The sequence below is a fragment of the Ammospiza caudacuta genome, chromosome 1 (assembly GCF_027887145.1).
Source record: "Ammospiza caudacuta isolate bAmmCau1 chromosome 1, bAmmCau1.pri, whole genome shotgun sequence".
NCBI lineage: Eukaryota > Metazoa > Chordata > Aves > Passeriformes > Passerellidae > Ammospiza > Ammospiza caudacuta.
In genome coordinates this window covers 3,061,732-3,077,036 of record NC_080593.1, presented here as the reverse complement: position 1 = coordinate 3,077,036, position 15,305 = coordinate 3,061,732, and the positions used below count along the sequence as shown (strand labels likewise).

The window sequence follows — 15,305 nt, the reverse complement described above, 5'->3', positions numbered from 1 at the left end:
TCACAGTTCCACCTTTTGGGATGTGTTCAGCACTCTGCAGGGTTTTGTGACCTAAAACTCAAGGGAAGAGAAGTGTTTAAGAAGTAATATTTTATTCTAGCAGTGAACAACTTCATACCAAATCTGTGTTATTGTAAATCTAGAAAAATCACCTGTGATTGATTATTTATTTAGAGTTCATTGGAAGAAGGCTTTAAAAGCACAATAGGGCTTGGGATGAGAGAGAGAAAAAATGTTTTCAGAAATGATTTATTTTATTTCTCCCCCAATATTTGAGCAGGCTCTGATGTTCTTTATTCAATATTCCTGCATAGCAGGATCCCCTGTGCAGCAGGAATTCAGGCTCACTTGGAGAAGTAACTTTAGTTTGCTTTTAGAAAAGGATTCACAGCGTTAGAATCCAAAGGATTTGTACAAAAGGCAGTTGCAGTTTCCATTCAGGCTCAATGTGAGCAGCTGAAAAATAGGGAGGAAATCTGCATTTATCAGTGAGGTGTAGGTGGCACAGAATGTCCACTGTTGATTTTGGGAAGTCTGTGAGGTTTTGAGCTGAAGTGTTTGAGATTTAAGACACAAATATTGCTTTGTGTTCTGAGTCAGGAGGCCAAGCAGGTAAATGGGGAATGAGAAAGAAGTGGTGGGAGGTGAGGAGAAGCAGAGAATCTCTCACCTAACTCTTCTTTTTTAAAATATACTGTCTTTAAAGTGACCTTGCAATCTAAGAAGCTAACAAGCTCAGAAACATTTAAATCCCACTGGTCACCTAATAATATTTATCACCAAATTGTATCTTCTCTGTGATTAAAAATCATAAAGTTACATTAAATGTGTATTTAAAGACACTTGGAAATTGTTTACTGCATGCATGAAATGATACTTGGTACAGCTTTCAATATGCACACTTAGCTAAACTTCAAACAAACACCATGTAAAAGTTTAAGAAAGCCTGTGTGTATAATCTGTAATTTTAATTTGTTAATTCCATATATTTAACTGTGTTTTTTCACTATTTTTGTCTTACCTTCACCTCTTTTTTTTTTTTCTGTGTCATTCTCCTCTTTTACTTCATCTGAATCCCTGATTTTCTTTTATTTTACCATCTTCCCATCTTGCTGTTTGTCCAACAGAACAACAAAACCTGCTCCTCATCTCGATGGGTAAGAATCCTTTCATATTTTTCAAATGATTGCTGAAGTTATATTGAGAGGGTTATATTGAAAGTAGACAACAATGGGGAAACAAATCCTTAACTCTGTGGAAATTATACAATGGGATGAGATGGAAAACAAAAGTTTCAGTTCTATAAAAATTTCAAGTCACAACTTATTTCCTAAAGCCGGACAAAAACTTGAATTGTCTTAAATCCTAGGATTTTTTCTTTAAAACTGCTTGCTGCCCTCAGCCCATAAATTTGGGACTTGAATTGCCAAACTTAATATATTTGAGCAGTCATCTCTTTTGGGGCTTGTTTTTATCGCTAAAATTTATGGGGCAAATGGAAGACAGGAAGAGAAATGTGGTACAACAGAACAAAACCAAAGATTCCTTTATTTTAACTGTCCCTGCAATGCCAGGGGGGAATTGTATCCTGGGTTTGTGGAGATCTATAAATTCTGCTTCTCTGGGGAGGAGTTCTGTCATGTTTATGGATGGGCTCTTGATCTCTGTTGCACAAAACTGCAAAAATAGAAGGGTGGGTTAGGAATTTTCATCTGTTTACCCTGCTCTTGTTGAGGAGATGAGACTGCTTCAGTTTGAGGGAGGTACTTGATGTCAGAGTGGATCTTTGTTTCACATTGCATAAAATCTTAGCATGGTTGTCAATGTTCAACTTAAAACCATAAAAAACCTTAATGCATTAAGAGCTCAGTGTTCTACATCAGACTGACTTTTTAAATGTGAAATTAATTGGAAAATCACCACAATGATTCATAGCTGTTTTGTACTTTGTAAACAATTCCTTTCCGCAGTGTGCACGTTGTCTTTGGGCTGGTCATTTCTGGGTTTGAGGTCATAGAACAGATAGAAAATCTCAAAACCGACACGGCCAGCAGGCCCTACGCAGACGTGCGAGTCATTGACTGCGGGGTGCTGCTCACCAGCTCAGCCAGGGATGGTGAGTCCCCAAAATTATTCATTCATTTTAATTCAACATTCCCAAATTAGTGATGTTCATGTGTAGGAAATGGATTTGGAGGGAATTCTCCAAGCCTGACAGAAGGCTCACCTAGTGTGTGCATCCATATGCAAACTTTGAGATGAGAAATGCGGACTTGGAAATGTCATGGAATGGACAGACGTTGCTGAGAGAGAAATGGAACAAGTTTTCAAAAGATAACCTTGCAAATAAGAGTGGATACTTTGGAGAAATAGAACAGGAAAGATGCATTGTAGTGAGACCCACAAGGGGTAATTTTAGATTATTGGCTTTATCAGCATGGTGTGGCTAAAGCTGATAGGCCAAGAAACACTTATCATGTATTATAATTAAATAATAGTTAGCTTCTAATTATAATAAGATAAATGATAACATCTGTATTGTCCCACCCTTCACATGAGACTGAAAATGGAATAAAGGTTTTTAAGGCACCTCTCAGTTGCCCCAGCTGTGGGTCAGGAAAGGGCTTAATCCAACATCCCCCCTCCCAGGAGCTGTTCCTGATCTCTCCTTGCTGTGCTGCAGAACCTGCTGAATGACTCTGTGGGATAGAAAGAAAATAAAGATGGTGCAGAAGGTGATCTGGCCCCTGAGGAGCTGCAGCTGTGCCAATCACCAAAGATTGAGACCAGCCCTGCCCTTAACAGGCCACAGCTGTGTCCAATGAGCTTGAGTGCTATAAAAGAGGGGTCAGTGGTTGAGAAGGGAGTTGGGGTTTGTTGGCTGTGCTGTGAGGAAGGAGCAGTCAGTGCTGTGAGGAGCTGCCCATGAGAAATCACCCACAAGGTGTGGGAGCTTCCCAGTGACAGAGTTCCTGTTGTTCTGTGTGGGTCTCAGGGTGGCTTCAGTTCTTGAAGCACATAGGGAAGAACTCAAGGTCTGCTGGAGTTTAATCAATATAATTGTACCAGTGTGACCCTGGGAGCTTGGGGATTTCCATCAGAACAGGAGGGACTGCAATCACTGAGAATTGAAAAATACATTCTGGTGATATATCAGAAGTTTAAACAGAAATGAGTGGGTCAGAAAAGGGCTTAATCCAACACTCATGTTCTCAGAGTACAATTCCACCAACAGCTAAAAATCATTATGGTGGCCATATAGAATCTTAATTAATTCTTGTAAGCCTGTAAAATGTAAATCTTGGTGTAGGAGAGGAAAGCACAGCAAAAAAAAAAAAAAAATTCTGCCCTCAACATTTGTCCCCTGTTCATGTTAGAGGTTGACATGACAAACTGAAAAAGGAATCAAAAATTAATTCTCTGGTTTTTTGAAAGAGGGAGACACAAATGCACTTTTCTTAAAGTTGAATTTTGTGCACTTTCCAAAGGTTTATTTTAAGAGTCTGTGAAGTCAGTATATGCAATATATGTGGTCAAGCTTATTTTCCTTTTCATGAAGATTCATAGAGAATAAATTATCTCAAATATATGTTTGGACAGTCTCTGTGAATTAGTGGAGTGTTATAAGTTTGCATTTTCTATCTAATTTCTGATTTTCCCTAGGATAAGGTGGTAATTTATCTCCTTTAGAGAAAGTCAAGAGGAGCTCTAGTGTAAAAGTGTGAGGATACAGAAAAGAGGAAATAACAAAGTTTTAAAAATAAAAAATATACAACTGGGCCAGCAACTAATTTATTCTTAATCTTTGATTTGCAACCTGTGCATTGTTTCTAAAAGTACCTAATTTTTTTACTGTAAGTGGTCTTTGCTTAACTGTGTATTCTGTATTTGCTGGAAAATATTTGTATAATACCAATGTGGATTTAGTCTGGGCACAATCAGATGATTTTTTGATTCTTTGATATTGTGAAAAAGTTCAGAGCTTTTCTAGAATGGCCCATTTGTGTATTTATACATCTGTAAAATGACGTGCTTTGTGCTTTTACATGCACACACATGTGCACAGTGTCAATTGAAAATATCTGTTCAAGCTTTGGAGAAGAAGAAGAAAGTTTGCTCTGACTCAGAAGCCTCAGAGTCCTCTTCCAGTGCATCCAGCTCTTCAGAATCCTCCTCTGAGAGTGAGGCTGAGAATGAAAGGAGCAGGAGGAAAAAGAGGAAAAGAAGAGCTAAAACCAAACAGTCCAGGAAACGAAGGAAGGAGGAGAGGAAGAAGGAGGATCCAAGGTGCAAGCGAACCTCAAGCCAAAGACGGTGACTGGTCTCTAAAATCTAACAATTGCAGTAAAGTCTGGGCAATTCTGCTTTGTTTTCATGAAGTTCTCAAGCAGTAAATATGAAAATGCTTTAAAGTTTGGGGTTTGGTGCATGATTTTATAAACAAACAAAAAACCCTAAAGTTGAGCTTGTTGAGTTTTCTATTAAATTGAAGATCTTTGTAGATAAAAGCAAGAGTGATGTTGAAATGACTAAATTCCACAGGGCTTAGCACACCTGTGTAAAAGTGAGACTTTAGGCAAACTGCAGAACTTTGGACATATATTTGATTATATTTTAGAAATATTTCTCAACAAGTTGTAAATGAAAAGCAGAATCACTTGCTGTAAAGCAAGAACTGAACTTTCTCTCCAGTAATAATGGCCCATCCTCCCTTTAGCCTAAAATGGGTTGTGGAACACATCTTGGTTGTTAAGCCAACTCTAAGTTTGATGCATCTTCTCTTGGAACCCAGTTGGCCAAGGGATTTCCCAGCTAACTGTGATTTCTCACCCTGCTCTTTCCCTCAGCAGCCTTTCTGACAAGAGCGATGGCGCAGACAAAGTCGACCTTAGCACCAAGCGGGACAAGCCCGTGGTACGTCCTGAGGAAATCCCCCCAGTGCCTGAAAATAGATTTTTGCTCAGAAGAGATGTGCCTGTTGTCAATGTAGAGCCTGAACCGTAAGGAACTCTGAGCTTTTTATTCTGACTTGCTGAAATCTGTGCATGAAATATTCCTGTTAACGTTCTCTTGCTGGTGCTGCTGACTGCAGTGTCAGAATTGCTGCATGTGGTCATTTCATTGGCCTTTTCACAGTTTCTTTTCCTTGTGACCTGTGCTAGTGAGATCTCAAGATGATTTCTTTGGTCTTTAAGGGTGTTAAACTCAATTAAAAACAATTAATGATTAATTTCAGAAGCAATCATGCAATGCAAACCACAGGAAATACTTGATTGCAATGGAGACTTGGGATTGGGAGAGTTGATTTTTCATCTTTCTTAGACTGATGAAGAAACTTTGGTTCAGAATCCATCCCCTGGAATTTCATGACTTTAGCAGTGTTTGAGAATAAGAGAAAAAGCTCTTCTTTTGCTACAAAGGAAGTCACAAGTTCATGAGATGCTTTCAATGTGTTTTTGTACCTCCACTGTCAAATTTCATTGCATTTGATTAGCTGAGCTAATCCATTACTCTAATTAGCTCTAAAATCAGTGTTGGGTTTGTTTGGTGTTGGGTTTTATATTTCCTTAATGGTACAGTCTCCTGTAAGTCTTTCCTTGGAACATCACTCACATTCCCAAAGATTTCCTCACTATTTTTGGGAATATTACACAGGCTGAAAGAAGCAAAGCTTTAGAATCAGTGAACTGTCCTGAACTGAGATCCTGAAACTCTTCTGCCCATGTTGTGTTCAGGATTTGTGCCCCAAACACAAGTTAACCTCTTGTGACAGTGTTTTGCAAGTTCATTGTTAACATTAATTTCTGTGTCAAGAGATCAGGCTGCACATTTGGTTGAAAACAAATACATGTTGATTTGCCTTTTGTTGCAGAACTCTCTTGCAAAAAAAAATCACTGAATTCTGTCTGAAAATGAATACAATGATGAATATTTCTCATTTTTAACTTAAACTAATTGTAAGTTAATTGTGATTTTTGCTGTGTAACTTCATACTTTATTAATTTATTTAGGAAGCTTCTTGATGCTGCACCAGTTCTGACTGACCAGAAACCATCAGTGTCTAAATCGGGACGAAAAATTAAAGGAAGAGGCACAATAGTATGTGACAATTTTATTTGTTTCTTTATTTCCTCTCACCCAGAGTAACACCCCTGACTTTGAGCTTTGAATTTCCCTGGAGGGCTTTGTGTGACAGTTTATTTACATGTTGTAGAATCCAGTTTAGAAAGCATTGAAATCCTGTCAGGTAGTTGATTTTATAACACTTCTTTTCCATCCTTCCTGTGACTTCTTTTAACTTAAAGATTGTTTGGACAAAAAAATGCCTAAATGGAATGTTTGGGAATACTTATGTAAATAAAGACTTTGGGAAAAATAACTTAAGGCAGAGTAGAATTAGCTTCTGACAGATTTTGGGGATTTCTGTCTTCTTTTTTTTTTTTTTTTTTCCCATCATTTTGGCACCCTCTCAGCAAAATTAAGAATGAAAAAGGTGTCATTTAGGGCTGGCAGTTGCAGAAACACATTTTTCTTCCACCTCTTATAGTCTTTATTAGCACAACTTCTGTCCAGGTGTGATGTTTCTCAAAATCCTTGTTTGTAGGTTCCATGAGACTCCAGAGTATAAAATGTGAGAATTAGGGAGGTCCATGACACCCTGCAATCTTTTAGGCCATTCTTCTGTAAAAGCTGGTTTTGATTCAGTCATGGCTTCAGCTGAAACAATAGGGAAGCTCAGGTTATCTTGATTTTGTTTTTTTATAAAAGAAGGATGTTTTAAAACCTTCTGTAATTACCTGGATAAATAAATACATGCATCTTTGTAATTTTATTCTGGGACAATGCTTTTTTTTCACTCATTTTATTGCTTTTATAAGTGGCTCAAAATAATTGAGTCAAACCCAGATGTGCTTTTATTGAGTCAAGGAGGATCTGATTTCCTCACAGAATTTACCTAAGTGTGTATCCCACTGGGTAATGGAAAATAATGAGTTAGCAGTAGCAGAGTTCTTCTTTCTCTGCTGCACAAGTAGCTTGTTGCCTACTTAAATTCTCTGCCTAAGCATAATTTTTTTAATGTGAAGCTTCATTGCTCTTTTTTGTGAAAGAGTTTTGGGGGTTTTTTGGTTTCTTTTTTTTGTGTTCAGTTTTTTATTTTTTTAATTGCTTTAAAGTGATTCCCATTTCTGAAGAGTTGAACAGCAGTAACTTTTGAAATGGGGCTTGTCTTTGCTCCTACAAACCATGAAGAGTGACTGAAGTGAAACATCTGTGCTTTAAAAACGAGCGCGGTTATCTGCAGTAATCGCGTTATTCCAAAAGGGAATCCATGGCCTCCTCCTTGATTCTTCCTTCCACATTTCCAAAAGCTGGCTGAGCTGCTGGCCTCTCTCAGGCTTAGAAGTCTATATAAGAAGTATAAAAGGTGCAGGAGTCGTGTAAGAAAGCCTTGCTGTGTGTGTTTGCTGTCCCAGCGCTATCACACCCCGCCGCGGTCGCGCTCCTGCTCCGAGTCGGACGATGAGGAGAGCAGCGAGACCCCTCCCCACTGGAAGGAGGAGATGCAGAGGCTGCGGACGTACCGAGCCCCCAGCGGCGAGAAGTGGAGCAAAGGAGACAAGTAAGAGCCTCACCCCCACTGCTCTGAGATGTCCTGGCTTTGGGAAGGCCTTGTTGGTTGTGTAGATGTAACCACAGCAGTACAAACAGCCTCGGGTTGTGCCAGGGATAGTTTAGACATTAGGAATTTTTTTTTTTTTTCACAGAAAAAATAAGCTACCCAGGGAAGTGTGGCGTCACCACCCCTGGAATTGCTCAGAAAACATGAATGTGGCACCTGACAACATGGTTTAGTGCTGAACCAGGTGGTGGGACTTGGTGATCTTAAAGATCTTTTCCAACCTTAAGGATTCAGTGATTTCCTTCTCCTCAAAGTGGATTACACAGTTTCTTTGGAGTAAAACAATCAAATCCACTAAGCCTTTATTGTTTTAGTTGTATGTTCTTTCAGCAGTTACAAACTGTGTGAAGGATGGAAGTCAGCTCTCCAGAATTCCTGATGGCTTGATACAAAATATAAGCTTCTATCAAATTGCAGGAGATCAGTCTTTAATGGAAAACTTAAAAATATTATATATAGCTAGTAGTGCATAATTGAAAATATTTCAGATTTTAATTTTTTATGTACTGAGATGTTTTAAAACTTGTATTTAAATATGGTTTTAGGATCCTGTTTTGTAGAGATCAAAGTCCTGCAGACTGAGGTAATTTAAATCTCTTTACATAGGTCCTAAAATATGCAAAACTTGCTTGTGTTAGTTGATTTATTTCTTGGGGAGAAGTAGCTCTTGATAGTGATGCAATTCTACATCTTGGAATGAGTGTAAGGAACTCAGAGCAATTCTGTGGTAACAAAATGTGTGCTAGGGTTTATGTAAAGTTATTTAAAATTAAGTTTAAAAGTACTTAATTTAGATAAATGTTTTTAAAGCTTTTGCTTTAGTCTGGGGTTTTTTTGTTTGTTTTCCAGGCTGAGTGACCCCTGTAGCAGCAGATGGGATGAGAGAAGTGCATCCCGGAGATCCAGGTCTTGGTCCCATAACGGTTATGCTGATCTGAGCACTGTGAGATACTCCAGCCATCACAAGAAGCACAGGAAAGAGAAGAAGAAGGTGAAGCATAAAAAGAAATCTAAAAAGCAGAAACATTTCAAGAAGCACAAGCAAACAAAGAAAAAGAAAACATCAGCCTCATCAGATGTAGAATCCTCTCATTCCTTCCACAGGAGGACAAAATCATCTTGTGATCGTGAGAGGAAATCTCGTTCTTCCTCATTGTCTTCCAGGCGCTCATCCAGGAGGGACTGGTCTAAATCTGATAAGGAAGACCAGAGCTTGTCATCTTTATCAAGCAGAGGGTCTCGATCATACTACAGGTCCAGATCCAGGTCTAGATCTAAATCAAGGTCTTACTCCAGAAGAAGTTCTAGATCAAGATCAGCCTCTAAATCGTCACGATCTCGAAGTAGGTCGCGGTCAAGTTCTAACCCCAGGCAGCAAAAGACTGTTCCCAATTCTCCACGGAATATTTCAGCACGGTTAAATGACACTAAGCTGACCAAGACTGCTGAGCCTGTCCGAGCAGTGATCCTGCCCAGTGACAAAGTTATCGTGCCACCAGTTGTCCCAGAAAACCTCCCTGTCATACCCTTAAGTGACAGTCCCCCACCTTCAAGGTGGAAACCTGGGCAGAAACCTTGGAAGCCATCGTATGAGCGAATTCAGGAAATGAAAGCTAAAACAACCCACTTAATTCCCACCCAAACTAATTACAATTTAGTGGTGGTTAAGGAGGCCAACACTTCTTCCTCCTACCGCAAGCAGGAGAGGAGCTCCGAGAGCGAGCGGAGCGCTTATTCCAAAGGCCGCAGCGACAGGAGCTCGGAGAGCTGGCCCAGGTCCAGGAGCAGATCCTCTCGAAGCCGCTCCTACTCAAGATCTTACTCAAGGTCTAGAAGCCCATCGAGCTCCAGGACAAAATCTCCTTCCTCTGGCAGGTCACCGTCCCCCAGTAAATACCGCAGTGACAGGTCGGGGTACAGCGAGTCCACGTCTGACTATTCCCTCAGCGATGAGGACAGGCACAGGAGCAAAAGGAAATCCACATCCAGCGATCCCAAAGCTCGGGGCCTCAAACTGAGGCAGGAAACGAGCTCTGATAGCACTTTGCCTTACAAGCATCCAAAGGACTACGATGAGTCTTCCCAAGGGTTGAAGGAGAGTGACAGTTTGTCATCCTCAGACTTGTCCTCCGACAGCGAGCGCTCTGCCAAAGCCAAAGCGGTCCAAGAAAAAGAAAGCTGCTTTCCTTTAGAAGGGGATGCTGAAAAACAGGATAAAAATAGCTTAAGTTGTGAGAGAGGGGAGGAGAAAGGCAAGGGTGAGCGGGATTCTGATCACTCCAAAAAGAAAGCAGCCAAGGAGAAATGCTCAGAGCAGCCCAGAGGTGGTGCAAAAACAAAACGCAAATCCTACTCAGGTAGCAAATGGGACTCAGAGTCCAACTCTGAAAGAGGAGAGACAAAGCATAACAGGGGGGATTCCAGACCCTCCTCTGGGAAAGAAGAAGGAGAGGCCACCTCAGGGTCTGACACAGAGCTTAGTGTTACCAAAAGGATAAAAAAACCATCCAATTCCTCAGAGGGCTTTTTGGGTTCTGACTGCACGTGGAAGACAAGCAAACAGTTGTCATCTTCTGAGTCTGAGAGTTCTTGTTCCAGCTCAGCAGACACTCGAGGCAAGTTGAAAAAACACAAACATGGCTTGAAAAAGACTCCTAAAAAATCACATTCCAAAAAAGCAAAAGAAAAATTGAAAGGTAAAAAGGAGAAAAAACACAAAGTCCAGAAAAGAAAAGAAATGTTTCATTGGCAGCCCCCCCTTGAGTTTGGGGAAGAAGAGGATGATGAGATAAATGAAAAGCCGGTTACCAAGGATGATAAAAAAGAAAAGCAGCTTAGCAGGGACATAAAGGATAAAAAACAAGTTTATGAAAAGGATGAAATAGTCACAGATAAAATGGGAAATGGTGAAAAGTCGTGTGTGAATGAAAACCTTTTAGATAAAAACACCACATGTGGGGCCTCGCCAGATCGCAGCAACCTTAATAAAGAGCCCATTGAAACAAGCACTTCAACTGGTATTTTAAACTCAGGAATAAATGTGGCTGCCTGCAAGAGTGAGATTAAACAAGCTGAAGAAAATAACCAGAATGGGCTGGAAGATGTCATTCAGACAGATGACAACATGGAGATTTGTACTCCGGATCGTAACTCGCCGGGGAAGGTGGATGTGGATGTTTTGTCTCCTGTCATTCTCACTGCTAAACCTTTAAGTGCTGGTGTAAAAAAAGAGTTACAGGTTGAGACCCCTGAGCAAGATGCTGTCAAACTGGGAAACAACTTAAGAGACTTTACTAATATTAAAGAAGAAAAAGAAATGGGAAGGCAAGAAAATAACTTTGCCCCTGTGTCTGGTGCTAAAGACTGTAGTTTAAAAAGTGAAATTTCTGAAAATACACCAAGCAATGTGATAGACAATAAATGGAAGCCTTTGCAAGGTGCTGGTAACTTAAAACTAGCAACAATCAGTACGACAACAGAGGTCAAAAATGTAGCATCAGCACCAGAGCCTAAACCAGCAGGTTTAAGAATTGAAATAAAAGCAAAAAATAAAGTAAGGCCTGGGTCTCTCTTTGATGAAGTGAGGAAAACAGCTCGGCTAAATCGTCGGCCAAGGAACCAAGAAAGTTCCAGTGAGGAGGAATCTCCGAGCAGAGATGACAACAGCCCTTCCAGGAGCCTCAGCAGGTCACGAAGCAAATCTGAGTCTAAATCCAGACACAGAACCAGGTCCATGTCCTACAGTCACTCGAGAAGTCGATCCCGAAGTTCTACATATTCATACAGGTGAGAGGCATGTGCTGCTCCCACAGCCAGCCCTGGCAGATTGAATGTTCTTATGTTTTCAAAGAATGCTTTTCAGGTTGTGGTTTTTGTTTTTTCACAGCCCTGTGTTATAGAAGAAACAGAGTGGTTTGGGTTGGAAGGGACCTTAAACACCATCCATGGGCAGGGACACCTTCCATTATCCCAGGGTGCTCCAAGTCCCCTCCAGCCTGGCCTTGGACACTTCCAGGGATGCAGGGGCAGCCACAGCTTCTCTGGGCACCTGTGTGAAGTGTCCTCTTGTCCTGTCCCTTCATCCCTTGTCTCAAGTCCCTCTCCAGCTCTTCTGGAGCCCCTTTAGGCCCTGGAAGGGGCTCTGAGCTCTCCCTGGAGCATCTCCTCTCCAGGGGAACATTCCCAGCTCTCCCAGCCTGGCTCCAGAGCAGAGGGGCTCCAGCCCTTGGATTAACTCAGTGGCCATATCATCTAGCAAGTGTGGAATAAATATTTAGCTAAAAAGCTGAAGATTCATAACTTCTTCTGGTTCCCATTTTCTGCTGCTCTCCTCAGCTGTGTTCTCTCCTGTGTCCTTGGCTGTAGGTCCAGGAGTTACTCGAGGAGCCGGAGCCGGGGCTGGTACAGCCGGGATCGCTCCAGGAGCCGGAGCAGTTCCTACCACAGCTACAAGAGCCGTAGGTGAGTTCACCCAGCTGCAAACTGTGCCACATGTGTTCTCCTCCTCTTGTTCCCCCTCTCCCCCTGCTCTCTTCAGCACTTTTGGTTTCTGTTGACTAAAAACCCCTCTGTGGTTTTGATTTTGTCAGCCGGAGCTACAGCAGGAGCCGATCCAGGAGCAGTTCCTATGGGCACCACAGTCGGTCCAGGTATGGATTTGATGCCTTATGAAGGCTGACCTAGAACAGAGGCTGGACAGAGCTAAAGAATAAAGCAGGGATTTATTTAAAGGATCTCCTCCATGGATGCACCTTGGGCAGCACCAGAGCCCAGCCAGGGCTGCACCCAAGATGAACCAAAATGGCCCCAAAATGCACGAGCGCTGCCGGGGTCTCTCCCTGGGATCAGTTCTGCTCCATTTGCACCTTGCAGTTCATTGTCCCATTCCAGCTTTAGCCCAGGCAGTCCCACCCTGCTTGTTTTTCTCTCTCCAGCCCACGGGGTTTGTGCTCTGGGGCTGAGATTTGGCTCATTTGTCCTTGGTGCCCAGCTGGAGCAGGAATTGTTTTGTCTCCCTGCTCTGTGCACAGAGCTCACCATGCCCTGATGTGCAGCTCAGACCCACACACTAAAGCAGCACAGAATCTGAGAAATACAAAAGTTAAAACCTGAGGCATCAGATTGTCCTTTTATACAAACTGCTGAAATGTGCTGCCCATCAAATCATCTTAGTACAAGTCTACTTTTGTTTACATTTCTTTAAAATATACTTTATTATGTAATTATTGCATATGAAACTATTACATATCGTACATACTACCTGTTTTATTATACATACTGTAATACAAATGCATATCTAAATACATATTTATTTATAAAAATACTTTTTAAGATTACTTTTATCTCATAGAATCCCAGAATGGTTTGGGTTAGACAGCACCTTAAAGATGATCCAACCCCTTGCCATGGGAAGGGGCACCCTCGCCTATCCCAGGATGCTCCAAGCCTCATCCAACCTGGCCTTGGACACTTCCAGGGATCTGTAGTACTTAAAACTATTATTATAATATCGTGATGACAACGTGAATCAAAGCAAAATGAACACAAGACACTTTCAAATGTTGAAAATCACCAAACCATCCTGGCATTACAGTTGTAGGTAATGCTGTAAATAGCAGTGAACACATTACTTGGCTTGCTTTCAGAATTATCAGCAAAGAAGAATTTTACTAGGAAAAAAAGGGACAGCACAAAGCTTTATAAAGGTTTACTATGTCCCTCCTAATAAAGTTTGAGATTTTTATTGTTACTTTAATAATTGTTGTTGTGTTGAAACCTTTATAAAGCGTAGAATTGTTTGCCACATCCTTGACAGTAATTCCTATACGTCCTCTCATATCTCTATATAAATACCATTTAAAACAGCATTTTAGACCAGAAATTGTGAATTCAGCATTATTTTTCCCCCTTTAAAGCAGGTCCTACACCTATGACAGTTACTACAGCAGGAGTCGGAGCAGGAGCAAGAGGAGCGACAGCTACCGGAGATCTCGGAGCTACGACCGGAGATCCAGGTGGGTCTGACCCTGCTGGGCTGCACAAGGATTTGCTGAACACAACCAGAGGATGTTGAACAAGGCCAGAGTGATGTTTATTCCCCATAAGAATGAGAAATACACTCAGCAAAAGTAATAATTCAAACCAAATTCCAGTTAAAATCAGAGCGTGTGTGTGAGCGAGGAAGTCGGGAGTGCTGACTTTCCAAATGTGAGGATGGGGAAGCAGCCAGGATAAGGAAAAGTTGGTTTCCAGTTCATTGTCTCCATGCATTCCAAATCAGCACCTTTTCCCAGGGAAATGATGAAGTCCCCATCCCTGGAAGTGTTAAAAACTTGTGGCAGTGGCATTGAGGACATGGTTTAATAATGAAGACAATGGGGCTGGGTTAGCTTGGTGATCTCAAAGGTCTTAGCCAACCTTAATGATTCCATGATTTGATCTATTATACTTTTAAAATAATATCAAGTGTTTTTTAAAACCCACATAGCTCACAAGATTTAACTCAAGTGCTCTCTTATGGATTAAAAGCTGCCTGGTATGCAAAGAATTCCACTGTATGGTAAATTCTTTTTGGTTATGCTGCAGAAGTGGATCTAAAACAATCTGGAAGGGAAACTTAAAAGTTTTCTGCAATCTGCAATCCAGATTTAATTTTTGACTTTGTAGAATGTATTTTGAAAGAATATTTTTACCTGCAAATCTGCTGAGTTTAGAATATATTTTCTTCTCCTCAGTCCAGAGGATTTATGTAAGTGCAAGTTAGCACATTTCACAGAGATCAGAGATATGGAAAGTTGTAGATACATTTAATATCACTGATGATTTGTTTTATACCTTTTAATATACCCTCTATTAGTAATAAATCAAGTTTCTAAGACTACTGTACATTTTCATCCTCTCCTCATATGAATTTTTTCACAGCTTTATACCAACTCTTAATGGACTTTGCTCTCACCCATTTGCACAAGACAACTTTCATCTTGTGTTGGAGGGGAAATTAATGAGTTTTAATGAAGAATGTGAAAATAAACTTAAAAACCATTGCTTTATTAAGTTGAGGAGCTTCAGTGTGAGATTAGGAAACACTCACCTTTCACTTAGAAAGCTTCTCTTACAGGCAGGGGGCTGGAAAATCTCTGAAAGCTTGTTCTGTGTAATTTGAACGTGTCCTGTGGCTTGTCTGAAACCATCTGGGCTCTGTGTTGACATTTGGCCAGGTGCTGAGCTTGGAATTTGTCTGGAGGAGCCAAAACATTTTAAATACAATTTCCACACTGCAGACACACAAGCACACCTCTGTTGTGCTTATGGGGCCTGAGTTTTAAGACCCTCCTTCAAACAGAAAAATAAAATATATAAATCAAGGATTTGTGAAATTATCCTAGCTTGCAGTGTAAAATTCCACTTGTTGAATACATTTCTCACTCAGCTCAATTAGCTTTTATAAAAACATTCATTTTGGATGGTTTTTAGCTGTAACAGAGCAAGAAGTTACAAACAGTTTGACTTGAGTCACACTGAGTTTTCATCACATGAATTTAATGATTATTTCCATTTTGAGTATCCTTTAATAAACCCTTCACTTACAAGAAATACAATCCTGTAAAAGACTGGTGTGTTTTCT

At 40.7% G+C, this 15,305-nt stretch overlaps 1 protein-coding gene across 7 annotated transcripts in view; it reads left to right on the top strand.

Annotated features, from left to right (window-relative positions):
* Positions 1-15,305, top strand: part of NKTR (natural killer cell triggering receptor) — a 42,932-nt gene that overhangs the window by 25,348 nt on the left and 2,279 nt on the right. For 3 of the 7 annotated variants that reach the window (XM_058802327.1, XM_058802285.1, XM_058802335.1), the window contains 10 exons: positions 1,128-1,157; positions 1,971-2,116; positions 4,092-4,314; positions 4,848-5,000; positions 6,012-6,099; positions 7,476-7,621; positions 8,531-11,467; positions 12,047-12,142; positions 12,271-12,330; positions 13,597-13,695. In XM_058802327.1, coding sequence (XP_058658310.1) covers positions 1,128-1,157; positions 1,971-2,116; positions 4,092-4,314; positions 4,848-5,000; positions 6,012-6,099; positions 7,476-7,621; positions 8,531-11,467; positions 12,047-12,142; positions 12,271-12,330; positions 13,597-13,695 — 3,978 coding nt within the window. The remainder of the gene's footprint in view (positions 1-1,127; positions 1,158-1,970; positions 2,117-4,091; positions 4,315-4,847; positions 5,001-6,011; positions 6,100-7,475; positions 7,622-8,530; positions 11,468-12,046; positions 12,143-12,270; positions 12,331-13,596; positions 13,696-15,305) is intronic. The other 4 variants (XM_058802311.1, XM_058802294.1, XM_058802319.1 and 1 more) reach the window with 4 other exon arrangements.